Source organism: Stegodyphus dumicola, chromosome X1 (genome assembly GCF_044657685.1).
Source record: "Stegodyphus dumicola isolate Sdum_Otavi_A_Nest chromosome X1, ASM4465768v1".
Lineage (NCBI taxonomy): Eukaryota > Metazoa > Arthropoda > Arachnida > Araneae > Eresidae > Stegodyphus > Stegodyphus dumicola.
Window position 1 is genome coordinate 27,664,754 of NC_140780.1, and position 20,711 is coordinate 27,685,464.

General features: G+C 33.0%; 1 protein-coding gene across 2 annotated transcripts in view; it reads right to left on the reverse strand.

Annotated features, from left to right (window-relative positions):
• The window catches only part of Cyfip (Cytoplasmic FMR1-interacting protein Sra-1), a 108,963-nt gene that overhangs the window by 38,745 nt on the left and 49,507 nt on the right, over window positions 1–20,711 (reverse strand). For both annotated transcript variants that reach the window (XM_035350658.2, XM_035350657.2), the window contains exons 16-19: window positions 19,895–19,977; window positions 9,929–10,002; window positions 6,168–6,341; window positions 1,727–1,955 (exon numbers count right to left, since the gene is read on the reverse strand). In XM_035350658.2, the coding sequence (XP_035206549.1) occupies window positions 1,727–1,955; window positions 6,168–6,341; window positions 9,929–10,002; window positions 19,895–19,977 (560 nt within the window). The remainder of the gene's footprint in view (window positions 1–1,726; window positions 1,956–6,167; window positions 6,342–9,928; window positions 10,003–19,894; window positions 19,978–20,711) is intronic.

Genomic DNA, 20,711 nt, shown 5'->3' on the forward strand with positions numbered 1-20,711 from the left:
CAGAAGATTAGCTGTTGCTAGTGCTGCTGCTTACCTAGAAAGAAACCTGTTGATAAAAAAAGCCTGATGTAGGCATGGTTGGCAAGTTCTGAAAGTTAGTTGTGCTTCGTCTGTCTGAAGTAGTCAGTGATGTACCTTCATATAGAGTTTCTGGGATTGTAACCTGGTTAATATATTTTAAAAACACCAAATTTGAGCCGTTTAATAAAAGAATTCACATCCACAAACACGGAATGTTGTTCAAGAGCTCTTCATTTAAAAAAAAATGAAATAATTTTGAAATGCTTATGTTTCACACCTTGTTCAGAAACTCCAGTATCCCACCTTTCTTATTAAAAACAAGAAAAAATTATAACCCATGAACAGATTCAAAAAACAATCATATTTGTCAGTGAATCATCAAAAATATTTTTCGAAAATGATAATTCACACTCAAAATAGCACTTGTAAAAACAACACAGAAATTTCAGCTGATTAAAATTAAGGACCTTCTGACGATTTTGGCCGAAATTAAGGATTTTTAAGGACCAAAAATCAATTTTAAAAAACTTAAGGACACTTAAGGACCGTACGAACCCTGTCTTTTGTTTCCATGGAAAAATTAAATTTTTAATTTTCTTTAGTATAACTCACATTGTCCTTGTGTATGCACAGGTTTTTAGAACATCGGTCCTTCCACCCTGAGAAGAAATAATATTAAAAAAAAAAAAAAAAAAATCGCAACGATAAACGGTACACATTACAAATGTATTGCATTTCCTAGAGGAAATATTAGAAGAAAGTCATCTGTATAACATTTTTGAAAAGTAGATGAATATTTTTACCTCTTTCGCAGACATAACTAAGACAACATATCGCAATTTCTTAAACTATTACTAGAAAGCATGTGAAATTCTGTTCAGCGGCGAGACAAATGAATTAACAACCTCAACTTTGTTTTGTGCTTATTGGCTCACATGATAGATGACTTGCAGTGGCGCTTGATGCTCATTGGAAAACTGGAACATGAAGTTTTTCATACACATATGCTCTCACACACAAAGCAAAAATGTGCATACTGTCCCACTAAAGAAACAACTTTGATTTTCTATTACATGTAATGCAGGAAAAAACTAAGCACATTCAAGTGCCAAAAATCATTACTTTTGGGCACAAATAATGAAATATTAAAACAAGCTACATCAAAATGAGAAATTTTTTAAGTAAGATAAAGTTGGGAGAAATACATTGTAAACTAGGTTGATGGGAAAATGAATGGAAATCAGGAATCTCTTGCCTAAAACCAAAGTAAAAAAACCAATTACTTGCATGAATTTATACACTGGCAATGGAAAATAAAGTTATACAACCATACGATGAAAAATAATTATGTATAACTGGCAAACATAAATGATATGCAGCTACATAAATTATATTAATTTTTCACAAATCTTAATATAAGATGCTCAATATGAATGCAAAAAGGACATAACAGCACAAATTTAACACTTTAATTTTGATTTCTGCATGGCATATTTATATATCATAAACAAAACAAAAAACAAAAAACAAAACAAAAAAAAAATTAAGAGCAAAATCAAAATTGAATATAATTTATTTTATTGTGAAAAAAGAATTTCAACAATATGAATCTATGTATACCTCAGTTCAAATGAAATTTTACAATTAAGAAAGATTGCAAATTTTAGCATTTTGGGAAATCCTAGGAATTACTAAAAATACTCACACAGACACCAGTTATATCTCCAGCTTCAAATCTACTTATTGCGAGATCCAAAGATTTCTGCAAAGCAGCATTCACTCGCTGTGCTATTAATCGATTAAGATCAATCGAACGGCCCAACAATTGGACATGTCTCTGTTTCAGCAATGTTTCATATCTGTTTGCAGGAGGATAGTGGAAGCATGTTCCATAACTGGCACATTCAGCACGGAATCTTTTGTCAAGGAGAATGCTAGATAGTAGTAAGATAGAAAAATTTAAGTTGAAGGTGCAAAATAAACAAATTATTTAAAACAAAATATTTTCTTTACAATGCTGGAAATGCATACTAATAATAACTAACTAAAAATAACATAAAATTGGCATCAATATGTATGATAGTAAAATACTGCTTGACAGTGAAATTTCCCTACCCAAAATATCTGAAACTATAAAGATGAAGTGAAACATGCAAAATATTTTTTTTTTTTCTTTTAAGTCTGAAAGAGTTTAGTTCTTAATGATCATCCAAAAGGGTTCTCATGGTTCTTCCCAAAATGGTTTATCAGTACAAATTCTCAATAGCCAATAGCCAAGGTCAAATAGCAAAACATTTTGCAGGATATTAGATAAATACCTTTAGACTAACATGGGAATGCTATATATCCTCTGTATATTTGAAAAGCTACAAATATATTATGTAATTCAATAAAAATATTTAATGTTTTTAATTAGATATACCATGAATCAAATACATTTCTCTTTAAATCAATCCGATTATGAATTAAAAAACATTATTTTTAGGAACTGCATCTATTGCTTTTAAATAACTTTATTAACTAATAACAGATTAAATTTGAAAGATAAATATCTTGCATTGTGCTGAATGGCAAAAGACTCAACAATGCATTTACAATGAATAACTTTTAAAATGAATCGATGCAAAATCATGCTTTGATACTGACAGCCCTTTAGGCTACTAAACTAACAAAAAAAGTTTCATTTTGACTTTTATTTCCAGCTATGTACAGTGCCCAGAAGATGAAATAATACAATACAAAGTGCTTACTTCAGCCAGTGGTAAAACTGCTGCATATGGTGCAAGAACAGCAACATGATGCAGCAGACTTATGCAATCTACACATACATAACACTGAGGAACCAAACACTGAGTACAGCAGATATAACCCCCCAAAAATCTGCATTAGTGCATTTCATTTTAGATGATATGCACACTGGCCAAAATGAATTTCAAATGAAAATAAATCTAGTAATATTGCAAGCTATGACAATGGCCGAACATGTAGTACTGAGTATGTGATAATTATCTTGCTGGAAATTGTGGTCTTTTAGGCCAATGGTCTTAAACTCAAATTGCATGTAGGACGAATGTGTGATCTGAAAGCAGCTGATGGCATCACTTTTTTTTTTAACACAATGAGTGTGTATATACATACAAGTTTAATATGTGTATGTATGTTTATAATAAATTTAGATATTGGCTGAAGATAGTGAAGCATACACAGAAAAAACCTTCAGTAGTGGCAAATTTAAGTATTTCTTTTCGCTTTAGTTAGTCTTTATAACCACAAATAACTTGGCACGCTAATCGTTCCACACTGTTCCAAAACTTCATATTTCTGATACCATTGCAGCAGGAAGAAATCAGCATGGTTAGCAACAGAAGCAGAAAGCAGGAGCGATGCTTTTGAGAGAATTAATTTTAATTTTGACTGGCTGATTAATCGCATTCTAATATTATTGGTTGTTTGTTTTTATTTTACCAATTGTCACCAGCATCATATAAAAATCATATAACATAGATTCATTTGGAAATGGTGCAGATTACAGAAATTTATTATAAGTAGTTACAACTTTTAGGATAAAGAAGAAAAGAACCGAAATTAAAAGTCAAAAGGCTACAGCAAATTTTAGTTAAGAATTTTTTATTTACATATCTATCTTAATATATAAAATGACTGAATGAAATAAATGTAATTGACTAAGACTACTGTTTTAGTTATTGTTTCATTAAGCTTAAAATGACTGAATGAAATAAATGTAATTGACTAAGACTACTGTTTTAGTTATTGTTTCAGTAAGCTTATCTATCTGTAAACTTTTCGCACTGAAATTTTGCTAATGTACCAAATAGAGATGTCAGTATGCTCGGAATGCATACACAATGCGGCCTGCTAAAATGGGCAACAGCATGCACATACTATGATGCCTAACTGATGGAAGGTGTTGCAATTACAAATAGAGCCTCAAGCTGTCCTCTCACTAGGTATCACCAAAATGTTGAAAGTCAATCCTCAGAACTCAGACAGAAATGTGATTCTTCAATGAAGCCTACAGTGATTCATTCATATATGCAAATGTCAATCAGTGAAACTTTACCCACCGAGCAGATTTACATCATGTAAGATCTTTTAACAGCTGGAGTAGTTATAGCAATAACCATGGATGATGATGAAGCACATCAAAGCCTTCCTACAATGCTCTATAGTGGCCATCAAGTACGCTGAACAAACTGCCTAACAAAACATTATGATTAGCCAGCATGAAATGCGTGTATAAAAACCTTCATGTTGCCAACATCATGTAAAATTTTATGCATTTGTACAAATGTGCAATAATATGACTTGCAGGCCCCATCTTTTCACAAAGACTTACATGGCTGCTTTCCTGAAAAGTACACAAATGATGATAACTCATCAAAGGTATGTATTCAATATTAAGCCTTTGTTGAACTATTTGAAAGTATAAAAAACAAAATATGAAATAACCATCAAGACATCCACCAGTAAATACACATTACCATTCTTGTTGCTTCTTCCATCTTTACTTAAATGTGTGATGATATGACCTCTGAATAAACCTCATTTAAATATTTCAATGGGTACACCCACACTGTAATTTGCATATTAGCAGTACACATAATCCTAGAAAGGGCAAATTCATTACTCAGCAGTAGGTATAACATCGAACATGTATCACTAGAAATGGATAAAATAAACTCTATAGCATTCTAAAAAATGCTGGCAGAAAATATATACTATTTATTAAATGAAGGACAAACTGCCAGACTATCTTTAAACAATAGGGATTAACCTGAAGGAAAATAATATTTTTATTATAAACATAAAAGTGATAAAAATATGAAAAGTAGCTTCATTTATTTTAGATAGTTTTTCACAGAAATAGATACTAAACATAAATTTTACTATTTCCCTTTTTTGGTAGATTTTATTAAAAAGAACATTAGCATTTGATATGAGAGATTAGTTAGAAGATAGAATAGATAGAAGTTACATTTACCTATTATCTAAAAGGGAGCAGGAATGTAAATTTTAAGTTCAAAACCATTCATCAATGATATATGAATAATTGAATATGCCACTCAACACATCAACTAACAGAATATGCCACACATGAAGTAAAGAGGTCTCTACCTAATCACTCATTTTCAACGTGAAATAGTCGAACATTTAAGCTAGAATGTTAAGTCAAACTTTCCGAGGCAGCTCATAACAATTATAAACTGCAACATATTCCGACACACAAGGACAAGGGACATTCAACTGACATTATCTGCTGATTTGTATAGATAACTAATAGAGAAAATTTGGATATTAAGTGACTGCATGAAGCTTTTTCAAAACTGATTATAGAATTTCAAAGCAATTTGAGACACTTTATTTGTAGACTTCTCTATCACCTATACTAAATCTGTTACTATGTTAAAATATTTAATTATATATGCTTCATGAAGTATTTAACTGCCTTGGAATTCAGAAGAAAAAGCCAAGGTTTCATGCACAATGTTGAATAAGACAGCAGTTTTAATATTATGCAGATATGACTACATTTAGTCATTTAACTACAATAGATGAAATTTGTCAAATACAAGAGAAACGTTGCATTTTATATGTAATAATCATCAAATTCTGATACCTAAAAGCCTTGTAACTGGCTATATTCCTTGCCTCAATCTGTGACCTAAGTAATAGACTGCTAAGTAATACAATGAATTGCATTTTTTTATATGGATCTCCAAAGTTTTCCATTTGCATTCAAAATGTGTGATAAATGGTACTTCTCTTTTATGAAAGTTTGAAGTTCATTGAGAAAAATTACAATGCTATCCAATACAGGTATAATCTAACTCTCAACAATACACTACATTTTACTAAAATGTTAATATTTACCTTAAGTATACATAAGCATTAACCACAATCAATAACTGATTAAGTTAGAAAATTACATAAGCAATATAAGTTAGAAAATTACAAAAAATAGTCTGAAAAACAAATTATTATAAAAGTTATTTCATATTCATAAGGAACCTTAACTATATGGCTTCGATTTAGCATCCTTTTCAGCTGTAACATGCATAAAATGTTATTTAGGAATATGACAAAATAAAAATTATAAATTCAAAATGAAATGTTATGACACAAACCTTCCTGCAAGGTGCTTGTAATATGTAAATATCTGCTCACTCAATTGGTAAACAAACTGATCAAAACATAAATTGACTTCTGCTTCAACTTCATCATATAGGAACTGCTTTTTGAATTTTGTTAAAGCATAGTATGCACTGTCATTATACAAATCTAAAGGGTAGAGGACACACCTAAAAATTCAATATATGAAAAAAGTACTTTAACATGAACATAACAGCCTTTTTTTTTATGATAAACTGCTATTACAGATTCTATAAATGAAAACAAGATAATTTTTATAAATCAGCTTCTCTTGCAAAGATAACAGAATGACACAATTAAAATTCATCTTTATCAGCAGTTATCTATCTAATTATCTCTTGGCTATCATAGAACAGAAAATAAATTTAAAAGACTAAATTTTAGTGAGAAAATGCAGTTACAAACTGTACTGAAATAAATAATACTTTAGCTTTGATTACAACAAAATTTTTGGTAACTTGAAAATGAGTGCTGAGTAACTAGAAATAGCAATTTAAAACTTTCAAAATGAAAATCTCTCTAGCATTTACATATAATATGCACAAAACTCCAAGAATTTGCATATTAATATAATATGAGAATGCTGCAATGAAAATGAAATTTCTAACTTGCAAGAAACTTCTAAAATTAAAATTCACACACAAAAAAAAAAAAAAAAACTTTAAAAAAACGTTCTAATTGCCAACTTGGTATTGCCAATCTGAGTTCATTATTTTAAACATATTGATTCAAATAATTTTAACATATAGATTTAAATACTGTTTCGACTTATTTGTTTAGACAGGAAACAGCTAAGTACACTGGTCATCTCAATTAAAGGATAATGACTTAAAAGTGACACTTAATGAAAAATTATTAATTTGTTCAAAAGCATTAGTTAACATAAATTACCATGTTTTGCAGTTGATTATTAAAAAAATATTAACCTTACAACCAGATTTATGGAAATTGGAAAATGATGGAAAAATTAAGTTGTGGAAAATCTTTGCTTTAGTATGATGTATGGTCTAAAGTATTTCTTTAGTACGTAAATAAAATAAATGTGGAAAAATACTTTCTTTAGTAAGGTGTATAGTCACCTCAGACAAATATACTTACCTCACACCTTGATTTCATACACTTTACCAAAGTGTTGATCAAGTACTGCGGAATTGCATGCCTCTCCTAAAAACGCACTTTCAGCTCATCGAGGGTCCGGAGAGGAATTTGGTGCTGAAATTCAGTGCCTTAAGGCATCTCAAACATGCTCAATTGGTGAGTAAGGTGGCCATTCCATTCGAGTGACATCCTGTGTTTGCGCGTACTCTGACATCACATATGCTTGCTGAGGTTGAGCATTGTCATCGATTACCAAAAACTGGGCCAATGGCATCTCTAAACAGTCTAACATGCCATTCCAATTTCTCATCCACATACTTCTGAGCAGTTACAGAACCTCTTTGAAATATATGCAGCTCAGTGCGGCCATTTGTCTTTCCTCCCTAAGACATGGTCACAGAAACAGGCTATTTCATGGAGAAGACAAGTTACACATTCCTTCCTCTCACCAACTCAAAACACATCTAGAATTAAAGTTCAGACTGTATCTGGTCTCGTTAGTAAAAAAATACTCGGGCCATCATCTTGGCTCCATTGAACATGACCATGGCACTAGTTTAAACGGGCCCCTCTGGAAGCTGAAATGAGTGAGACACAAAACACTGGTTTTCTCCCATACAGTCTAAATTCGTTAAGACTTAAGCAGAGTGTCTAATTCGAATCTCTGTGGCAGCCTGAAGATCTAAAACTAAATTTCCTATAGTTGCTTTGTGGTTTCTTCAAGCTGACAATGACAGGAAACGGTTTTCTGATGCTGTTGTTGCTCTTGGTCACCCTTGACCGGGTTGTGTATCAACTGATCCAGCACTTAAAAAGGTTCCAAACGCTTGATGTGACACTTTGAGGGATATTCAAATCTAGAACAACCTCCATTTGTGCTTAACCCCTGTCGATTCTACCAATTATTCGACACTTTTGACTTTCACTTAAATGACGCCTTTGAGCTATGAGCCATAACTACTGAATACTGATCAGTCCCAGAAGCCACTACATTCACCTTTAACAACACTACAGACTGGAATTCCAACATGCATCCATTCTGCACTACACTGTCAATCAGTGAATTTGCATATTTCCACTGCTGACATATGTGTGGATGTGCAATTTTGTGTTGGATTATATTTAATTTATAGAAATATTTACAGCCTTGGGCATTGGTTGCAACACTAGTGAGCTTTTTCCCCTCATTATCCTTTAATTTTGATTACCAGTGTATATAAAATTATACTGATATCATTTTAACATAAAAAATATGCATATTATTTTACAATCAGTTAATACAATAAAATTACATCACTTTAACATAATAAACAGTAACATTTATTGATCAGAAAAGTAATCAGACAGCTAAGATAGAATATATAAAAACTAGTGTAAATTTTCTGTTACAATATTTAAAATATCTCATAAATTCAGTTCTATACAGTCTTTAAAGAGAATTTGTTGCGGAGCTGCATGCTGCATCAGAAATATTTTGATCTCTCCAAGTTCTACTATCAAATACCATTTCTTCCCTCCACTATGCAAAACAAGAATGCAAGGAACACCCATCCCCAAAAAAATCACTTGTCAAATCCTATGTAGATATTCCTCAATTCTGGCTTTTACCACTACTCTACATTCAAAAACTGAATTGTTATTTTCAAGTAGTTTAACCAATTTCTTATTCTTTCCTGATGCAATTACTATGGAATGTATATATTACAACTAAAAGAGATAGCTTTACTTTTCATATTGGGAAAAAAAGGGGGAAGGAAAATCCAGTTTCACTTTCTTTGTTCAATTTGGGGGAGATCAAACCAAAGAAAAATTCCTAATCCCTTTATTTCAGTACAAGTCAATGTAAAGCTTCATTTGCAGACTCGACTAAGAAAGACACTTCTGTCACTAACTCAACAATTGCTTGTTTATATCACTTTAAATAAGTATCACTTTGTATTTGATTTTAGCTGAGCTTTCACACATACTTTAGAGTGCAAAAGATGCTGAATCACAAAATGGAAGTAGAGTGTACCTCATATATTATATCACATGGATGTAACTTTAAATATTTTGAATGATATGGCAAACAATATATCTATACATCTTTTCTAGGGGAAAAAAATTTGTCAGCATAAACAGCAAAATCCAATCCATACATTTGATTAAAATTATATAAATATTCTTTCAGTAGCTGTTCATTTAATTCAGGCAAACAGTTCTGCTAAAGAGTGGAAAACTAATGCAAGTTTTTCCCTGCAAGAAACTAATAAATTCAGTGCACAAATAGTGCTAAAAAAATCTGTTGTTGAAATAAATATCAAATTTAGTTTCATTTTTGATATACAACTGAAAAGCTTATTGATAGGAAGGAACTAAGAATTATTTTAAAATGTAAGAATATGAGATTTCAAAACAGTTTCACAGTTTTCATATCAAATTTTTGTTTCCACATTTCAGTAGAATTAAAAAAAAAAAAAAAAAAAAAAAAATACCAGATTCTCAATAAAACAATGTAACAGCTACATCTGAGAAATTTTAATGGATATTTATTAAAATATTAATTCAATTTCACGCAATTAAAATTCTCAAAATAGCAATAATATTAAATCAGAATTAGTAGGTATAAGAATTAATAGAAAACAACACTGAAACTCACTCCATCATTGAAGAATCTTTGGTATTAAGGATATGATCAGTCAGAATCCATGGCAAAGACATTTCGATTGGAAACTAAAAAGAGTTATCAAATATGCAAATAGCATATGCATGATATTAAAAAAAATCTTTTCATTCAGACAAAATCAGTTCATTCACTCGAAGGATTATTTGAACAAAACAACATTCTTGAAATGATTATAAGATAAAAATAACAATTCATTAAAATTAAGCATTCGGCACTTCTCTGTTAATCAACAGAAATTCCGCCAACTGATGAGTAAATCTATATATTGCTACAACCATCATCCACAAGCCCGAAAATGATGAATAGCAGCATATTTTGTCTTCTGTAATTGGCAAATCACAGAGGTGTAAAATGATTAAAAAAGCAAATAATCATCTCGATTCAACTAATTATGAGCAGCAAAAAATGTAAGAGGAGAAAAAAGATGTCATCAAAAACACAAAATAAATACTTATTATAATGATTGTTTTCATTTCTGTGTTGAATAGTATCCATTCTGAAAAAAAAAATCTGCTCCCTACAAAAGATATAATAATAGTTATATTTATTTGCTTCTGTGCATTATTATTATTAGCAGGAATTATTGCAAGTTAATCTAGCCTAAAATTTTTATCACTTTGTAAATATAAAAGAATACTGTTTATTTCATAAAATACTTTTTTCAAAGACAGTGTTCTATCACTTATATTTAGATTCTTTAGTGGAAAAGATTTTCTTCATAGCAATTGAGAAACCATGTAAAATAAAATAATTGATATTAAATGCATTATAGAAATAACAATTTAAGAAACTTGGGTTAAAAAATGCACTCAATTACAGATTTTATAATACAGTACAAGTCTGTAATCCAGACATCCATTATCCAGAATGATCTATAATCTGGACCTCAAAGCCACAATTTTTTTTTTTGTGTGTGTGTGTGTGTGTGTGTGTATGCTTTACGCATGTGCGTTTAGCACAAAAAATTAAGCATCTTAAACAACTTACATTGAAAGAAATGTCTAATAAAGTAAACTAATAAATATTAAGCTTTTTTTTCCTTTTTTTTTTTTTTTTTTTTTGCAAATTTTGATACTCTTTTGATCATAATTGGTCTTTATTTCATAAATTACGGTTCCATATTTTAAATTGTATAATTTCTGCATGCCATCTTACCAGATTTAAATTGATGATCTATAATCCGGAAAAACCCTTAATCCGGAATCGCTAAAGTCCCAACAAGTCCAGATTACGGACTTTGTACTGTAGTCTAAAAGTTCAAGTAAAATGTAAGATTCAGAAAACTTGATTTTAAAGACATTCCTAAAAGATGCAAATTAAAATTTAACTAAAGCAATGACAATTTGTAATGACATTTTTTGGGGGGAGGACAAATATATATTTCTTCAAAATAATGCTTATGGTTTGTAGCTCTTGAAAAACTGGATACCTAAGAATAATTTTATATTACAATGTAGGGAACAGATAAATTTTTAACTTAATCTGATCAGAGTAATGCAACCATCAAAGTGCAAGTCATAAGACATTATTTGGTGGATCGTGAAAAGTTCTGAAGATTTTGTTCAGTTACACATTTACACATACATTACAAAGTCCAAGATCTGGATTCAGCAGGACTCTGGGGATTCTGGATTTGGAATTTTTCTGGATATTAGATCATCAGTTTAAATCTAGTAAGATGGCATGTAGAAATTATAAAAATAAAAATATTAATAGTGATTTATGAAAGAATAAGGAATTTACGACCTTAAAGGAATCAAATTTACAAAAAAAAAACAAAAAAAAAAAAGATCGCCCTTCATTTGTTTACATTATCGCAGACACTTTTTGAAATTTTTTGTCTTCAGGAAAACCTCTGTCACTTTCTTCACTATCAGTAGCGATATTCCTGGATTTAGAACCACACATCATAGATTTCACCATCAGTTAGTTGACTGAAGCACTGCTATTGCAATGAAAAACTTCCGTTATAATATTTATTACTTCTTCAAATTTACTCAGAAATTCTATAAATTGAAAAATTTTGCCTTTTGTCTGCAATATCCCAAATATCCATTTGTGGCTATCATTATTAACCTTAAGCAGCATCTGCTATACACTGTTGACGATGTATCATGAGGTTAAAAACATGTTGTTTTGCTAAATACCGTCTTGCTTCTTTCATCCATTGACAAATTATGCCTGGATTATAATATTAATTCAGTTATTTATTATACTTACACCTATTTCCCACACATGCTTAATGCTTAATTCAATCCCAAATAAATCAATTCACACATATACTTAAGACAAACTGCCAGGGCCAGAACAAGATATTTTGTGGTCTAATGCAGTCTTTGTGGGTCCTGAATTCTGATGCCAAGTGCCTCTCCAAATTCTAAAAATTTTGCTGCTCCTAAATTTTGTGTCCCAGTGCTTTCCCTAAATTTTAAAGATTATGCCTTCCCTTAATTTTGTTGCTTGGTGCTTCTAAAAATTTTGCCTCCTCTTATGGCTGCATCCGCCCGAGGACTAGTCCTCTTTATCAGTTATTCCCAATTCAAACAGTACAAAATGTAATCTTTTGGCCTATGAATATCATTTACAAAATCAGTTTTTTGCAAATGGAAAGAAATATATGCTAAATTTTTCCTCATCAATGCACTCAATACTTCATAATGCAGTTGGCTGAAGTCTGTAAACATCGCCAAGTGTAATCCCAACGTAGAAGGTTATTATGCTTTTCGGATTCAATTATTAAGATTTGAAAAAAATTGTTTAGACATTGCTATGTGTTGTATTTCTCAAGCTGCTGTGTGTTGATAGACACGGGTAAAGCAAAAAATAAAAAATAATGACTCACCAGTTTGATGTCAGGGATATATAGGGTGTCCGAATCAAATGTACCTATTTTGAACAGTCGATTAAAAACAAAGTTTTAATGCTATGAGGGTGATATTGACCACATGTGGGAGCTGAATTTGTATAGTTCGGTGACAATACTTTTTTCTCGCGTCTGACGCACCTGCGCTTTTGCTAAGCTGACAAATGGAAAAATGGCATCACTGAAAGAGAAGACACAAACAATTCTCTGGCATGCAGAACACAAATCCATAGTTACAAATGCAAAGAATGTTTCAAACATTTTATAAAAGAAATCCAACCCAGGCTAAGAGCATAAAAAAGTGGCACAATACATTTCTCGAAACAGAAAGTGTGCGGAAAAGATGCGGAGGTGATCAACGTTTAAATTCCGATTCACATGTGGAAGATGTTCGAAAAGCTTTTATTCGAAGCCTTTGCCAGTCAATCACGCAGGCAACTTCTGAATTATCTGTGTCATGATCAACTATTCATGATGTGCTGCATCAAAAACTAAGGATGCATGCATATAAAATGCAAATTGTCCAGAAACTGCAACCAAATGATGGGCCGCAGCCTGCAGCAATTGCTGTGAAGATGTTATCTTGCATCGAAAATGAACACGATTTTCTAAACCACATCTTTTTTCAGATGAAGCTGCATTTCAGGGCTCAGAAAATCCCCCATTCACTATATGAACTGGAATGGAGCAGCCTAAAAATCAATATCTGGTGTGCTCTATCACATAAGTCACAAGACCATTTTTCTTTGATGAGACGTCTGCGACTGCAAGCATTTACCTGGACATGTTACAAATTTAAGCAATACCCCAAATGCAGCATTTAGAACCCACTGTTATCCTCCAACAAGCTGGGGCAAGCATGTTCATGCATTTTTAGATACAACTTTCCTTAAACGATGGATAGAATGTGGTGGCCCAGTTGCCTGGCCATCAAGATCTGACATGACTCCTCTCGATTTTTTCTTTTGGGGGTTATGTGAAAGACAAAGTCTACTCAAGGAACATCCATGATATTGAAGATCTTCATGCTATTATAACTGCGACTATTGCTACTGTATCTCTGGAAATGCTACGATTAGACAACCGGCTGGAACAGGACTACCAGCTGGATATTCTCAGGGCTACTTGGGAGCTCACGTGGAATTGTACAAAATGTTTAATAAAAATTTTGTGAGTATTGGTACCTAATTTTGCAGTTTTCTTATGCTTTTAAACTTTAAGTAGATTGACCTCCCCAAATTAGGTACATTTGATTCGGACGCCATGTATATTATTCTGTAAATTTAAAATCAACAATGTTTTTGTTTGAGATGTATGCTATGCAAAAAGTTGATTAAGGAGACAGATTTATGCAAATAAATGATTGCTTCTTTTAAATGGAGGTACATTATTTAGTACTGAAGCAAAATTAAAAATTGGGACTCTTCACATGTTTTGAATAACATCAAATACGAATGAATAAAGCATGCAAAAAAGAATTTTTTAATAAAACAAAAGTTGTTAGAGGTCTGGAGGTCCAGATATTATATTATTCCAATAATTGGGCATCTGAATTTCAGACTTCGTACTCTCTATGTATAGGGTGTTTCTGAATTCAGCTAACAAATTCATAGAGGTGATAGTTGGCACCAAGAGGATGAAAAACTGACATAAAACATGACATAGTCGCAAATCACATTTAGTAGGAGAAAATCGTAAAAATAGTTATGAAGGGTGTTATGTCAAATGGGAAAAAAAGGGGGGCCCATAATAAGTAGAAAAACGTATTTGATGTAAAGCAGGATTACAATGCATGACAGCTCAAAGTCAGAAAAGAGATGACAAGAGAGTTTTATAAGAATTTTTGAAGTTGTGGCAATGAATGTCATTGCACAGCTGATACTGGACGAAGTATTACCTGACAATTCAAACATACCCGACGTGCTGGTGATGTGCTGTCAGATCCTCCAGTGTAACTGCAAGAAATCCAATGGATTGAGAGCTGGGCAGTGTGGAAGCCAAGCAACAGGTGCATAGCATCCAATCCTTTCCAAACCTTTCTCCGGGATAGTATCATGGAGGTGGTTACAAAACTGCAATAGCAAAATGTGCTGGTGCATCATCATGCATAAACTACATCTCTTAGCATACAGTGGCCAGCATTCGCTGCATCAAATCCAGGAGGATATGCTGTAGGGAAACAAGGTAATTTGTGCTATTGAGGCATTTGGGAAGAAGGTTCAGTTCCAACAAATGTTCTCTGAGAATCCCTACCCAGACATTTGTTCCAAACTTTGGGTAACACAATGCTGTGGGGATTTTCAGACAACTCATATGTAAACTGTGCATGTTTCACCATGCCTTTTCTCGTAAAGCAGGCTTCATCTGAGAATAAAACAAAGGTGGGAAACTGTGAATCATTTTGTGTGGCATCAAACATCCAGCATACCAACTCTACCAGAAGGCAGTAGTCGGCATCACCTAGGAGTTGGACCTTCAACATAAGGAAAAGGTGTATGTTTTCCGTATGTAGAACTTCCAACCATTTTATGACCAATACCCAGTTTAGTAGCAATCGATCATGTTCCAGTCGATAGAGAAATGGCAAACCACTGCAATAGTCGGTTTTCTGTTTCAAATGTGCACACACCACATTTTTGCCCAGCGTTACGCCTCAATTTTTGGAAGAATCTAGTCTTCTGGAGCTGTCAATCGATGTTTCTGAAGGTGATATGATGCAGACAAAGCCTCCTTGGATATTGCTATTTGTATGCCCTCTGTACTAGGCATTCATTGCCTCCTGCTAGGCCATAAATCAGATGCTTATTTCTTGTTCACATAATCGGATATGTTTCCGAACAAAGACTAAAACTCCTGAATTCTGAAATGCCAAATAATATTTGTTCACTGCTTTTCCCCCCAAACACATTGGAAATTTGCATACAAAAATGTTTCTTCCTCTCGATCACAGTGCGCCTAACCCATGGATTTGTTTGGCCACTTCTCTTCACCAGTCTCAATGTCCTCTCGATGTCTATTTTTGCAATTTTCACCTACTAAATGTGGTTTGCGATTCCACGTTCTACAGTAATTTTTCATCCTCTTGATGACTACTATTATTCCTATGAATTTTTCAGGCGAATTTGGAAACACCCTGTATAATGATATAATTATTAACAATTAGTTAATAACTTTTATTTCATCATTAGACACTTCTTGGGAGTAACAGATGCATTTTTGATATTTCTTTTTCTTTCTCCTTTCAGAGCAATTGTTAGCATATGGGAACACTTACAAATAGCTTGGGAATAAAAAAAACATACAAACACTGCAATGATTTGTAAGCGAAATTGATGCAAACTGGGAATATTTAACTGACTACAGTATTTCCTATGACATGTCACAAAATCTATTTAAGACTAGAAATTTTCAATATAATTTTTTTATTAAAAACTGAATTATAGATAGTTTGTAAAATGGGCTGCATATCACACTTAGGCAATAAGCCTCCTTTCAGATGTTCAAATATCATATATACACTGGTGTGCAAAATTTAAGGACGAAGTCGAAAAATTAGCATATCAGCTGAACAAAGAGACAGAGTGGACAGAAAGACAAATCAGGAGATTAAGTAAGGTGATGTACGGTAGCACATGCGCAGATATGCAGGTAGACGTAATGGGGGAGTGTCTGAGTAGTATAAAGCATGTTGTCAAGATCAGTATTTCTGGCAAAGAGATTGCACGCCGTATAGCAGTTAAAATCACACCGAGTTGCTGCCTCAGTGAGAAATGGCAAATAATCAATCTGTTAGACAACATCTGGATGCTTTTACCAGAGGTCGAATCATTGGGAAGTTGGAGGAAGGCCGCAGTGTGACAAGTGTGGCTGCAGAGTTCGGAATTGCTCACAGCATCGTTTCACGACTTTGGAGACAATTTCAAACTACAGGAACAGCTATCCGGGGGTTTAGTAGTGGTCGTCCACGAGGAACCACACCCGCAGATGATCGGTATATTGCCTTACAGGCCAGAAGAAACAGGCGGCTGACAGCGGGAGAAATCGCTAGACACACGATACAGGTGATTGGACGACCAATATCACGTTTTACAGTGGCCAGAAGACTGCACAGTGGTGGTCTGTTTGCACGACGCCCTGTATAGTGTGTACCTCTAATGCCTGCCCATCGGAGAAGGCATTCACTGTGGTGCCGGGAACACCGGAATTGGAAAGACAATGAATGGGGACGAGTACTCTTTACAGATGAGTGCATATTCAGTCTGAGTAGCGATTCTCATCGCATACTCATCTGGAGAGAGCGGGGAAGTCGCAATCATCCATCGGACATCACTGAAAGGGACAGGTATGGAGGTGGCGGTGTTCTCGTTTGGAGAGGCATCATGCTTGGTAGTCGTACAGACCTTCACATCTTCGACGCAGGTTCAGTCACTGGGACCCGTTATTGTAACGAGATTCTTCTTCCATATGTGCGTCTTTTTAGAGGCGCTATGGGTCCGCAGTTCCTTTTCATGGACGACAATTGCCAAACAGCTCTTAGAGAGTGAGGATATTGAATGTATGGATTGGCCGGCACGATTTCCGGATCTCAATCCCATCGAGCATGTATGGGATTTTCTAGGCAGACGCTTGGCAGCTCGTACCTTACCACCAGTAACGATTCTGGAGCTTCGATTGGTGCTGCAAAATGAATGGGCAGCAATGCCTCAACAACTCATTGACACCCTCATTCTCAGCATGGGCAGACGCTGTGAAACCTGCCTAGCAGTCAGGGGAGATCATATTCCCTATTAAAGACAGGATATTTCTTGCTGGACACCCATCACAGGGATGTTTCGGCCTTCAGTCGCATTGCGCTCCATGCTACTTTTTCAATAAAGCTTCTTTTTATCCCTCTAATTTCTCTTTTAGTAAGTGTTGCTTACGTTACTCATGTCCTTACGTATTGGGGATCTTACGGTATTAAATGTGTTGATTTGGAAAGCTTTTGTACAAAGTTATATTGAAAAAACCGTCTCATCCTTAATTTTTGCACACCAGTGTATACAGGGTTGCCACTCAAACAGAAGAATGAAATTCCCCAACTTTTCCAGGTGCGTTTTAAGAACATTCCAGACTATCTACATAGTACACATTGCTGTGCCGAGGGTAAATTAATTAGGGTAACACTTAAAAACACCAAAATTTGCCAATTACATAAGACTTATATATATTTCATAATTACTTTTTTTTTAATTTAGTCCATAAAAACAAACTTTTTTAGGAATCTCTATAATTTAGTCCTTAAAAACAGTCTTTTTTAGGAATCTCTATATGTTTTGTAATTAAGAACCCTCAACCATATGGATTAAACTCTTCTATTAATAGTAAATCTGCCTTTTACGCTACTGTACATGAACAATTCAATCTTTTTAGTAAAAAAATGCAAAAAGGTACCAGAGGAAATTACAAAAAAGTGCCAGAATTTTTGAATGAACTATTATAATTCAGCTAATTCTGGATACCGAAAAGCAAGAATTTTTGTGGAAGGGAGATTTCAATGCTCCTCCTTCTGACAAAGTGGCACTGAAGTTCTCTTGAATTTCTCTTGTATTATGCTTCTTAAAATTTCATTGATTTTTTTTTAAATTGGGATATTGCTTGTTTGAAGTTTTGGTTTTTAACATTTATTGAATTCTTTATTGCAACATATAGGATTATTTGAAATTTATTACTTATGAATTTCAATTTTTGGTCTTTGTGAAAAACTTGGTTACTGACTTATATATATATATGTGTGTGTGTGTGTCTAATATATAAAATCTAGCTTTCAAATAATAAATTAATAGCCCTTTAACTTCTGTTTCATTCTAAAAATAACAGCAATAAATTTTTCTTCCTGCAGATCTGATGTGCACTTACCAATAAAATCTGAACCCAAATTGTCATGTGCTCTGAAATGGAATTTGTATAAAAGCTTAATTACATCGCAACTCTCTCTTCTTCTCTTTGCTCATCTCTTCCGCTATTTTCCGCTGTGTCGCTAGCTACACAAAGTTTATTTCTGTAAATTTGTCCATTGTTTAGGATATAAGCTGAACATAACTGTGGGGTGCATAGCGCACCCACAGTGATAATGTGCATTATTGAAGAAATAAAATTATTTGTGGAATTTAGGCCATGTCTACAAGTTTCTTGGTTTGTGCATCAATTGTTCTAACTATGCAGCAAAGTCTTCAAGTTATGATGCAGAGAACTGCCACCAAGCCATTGCAACTCTCTCCAAGTCATCTTATTTCAAAAATAACGCAGTTTTATTTCAATATAAGCACAATTTTATTACATCTAATACAGCAGTTTTTATTACATATATATCGCCAAAGCATTATTAATATAACTATAATAGTTGTATTCCCCACTGAGGACTGAAATTAAAATCTGCCCAAATATTTAAATTCCCTGACTCTTACCGGTTTTCCAAATAGCATGGCAACCCTGTATATATATCACTTTTAATATAAAGATCTATGCCAAAACCGTCACAAGCAAATATACTGATTTAGATGATTTTTCCAAGCCAATTTAGATGCATAATTAAAAATTTCCAGAAGAAAGTTATAACAGACATGGCATTTTTGGTAAAAATGGTTCCATCTGGAGCAAAACAGCATTTGTTACTGAATTTGCACACAGTCTTTTCTTAATAAATTTGCCCCCTTTATCATATGTATTTTAGTGCATCTTGTATATAAAGGTATGGATTCTGTTAAAACATAATATATAGTTTAATCACAGAAATTAATGAGAGCTGTGCAAAATATTATTGCCCCATGCAGTACCCAGGCACAAATTAAATTTATTAAAAAAAATCTGTACTTTATCTAAAGAAGTCTTGCAAATGAAAGCATATGGTTAAAGTAACTTTAAAATAAATAAATAAAACTCCCAGCACTCTCTCCCTCTTTCTTTTTTTTTCAGTACATAGGAGATTTCAATGAACTTAATTTTGGAATAAAATAATGAAGTCCAAAGTTTAATTGCTATTTCTCATGTGTCTTAGCAATTTAAACATCTAAAAAGATTTTATCACAATGCCTTACCTGAATCTTTTTTCCCATAGTCATCTCAAGGTAAAACTCTCGATACCACAACTGGGATAAATCACAGCATTCTTGTAGCGTTTCTAAAAGAAAATATAAAATTTCTTCATGGTATTCTAAAACTTGTCATAAAATTGCAATGAAATGAGATAACAATTAATTACAGAAAGCAAGCATCCGTTATCATTTTATAGCCTTTTTAATTAAATAAAGTCAGCATGCATGTAAAAATTTAGGCAATGCAGGGGAGGATATGACATTATATATCCTGTAACAATCAAATTAAACACATCAAAATTAAACAATGCTTTTAATTTCAGATTTACATGTGTCTATACCTACAGCATCAGCAATGGGCAGTCTGATCACCCTACCAATATAACATAATACTCAAAAATGATATATATATTTTTTTAAATTTCAAATAATCTTTTTAACAGCGGAGGTTACAGAATTTCCTTAACTATTTATTCGTATAGCAACCCTACCAAAGCATATTATAACTAGTTGCTATCAGCTTTAATTTTTAATAAAGTCCATCATTCTCATCCATCATTTACCCAGGATTGTGTGTACAGACCATTCCACTGTAAATCCTCATTTGAGAGATATTCACCTACTTTAAATGTCCTTCATTGTGCATACTGCCAAAGGATGACAAGACAATAGTTCTTCATTTGTATTTTATTTATCTTACACAAATGAACAATTTTGCCAAGTTAGAAATATGTTATTTCATCCAAATGAACTTAAACTTTGGGCTGTTCCTAAGCCTAGTAATAAACTACTGCAATTATCATTACCAGTTTCATAAACT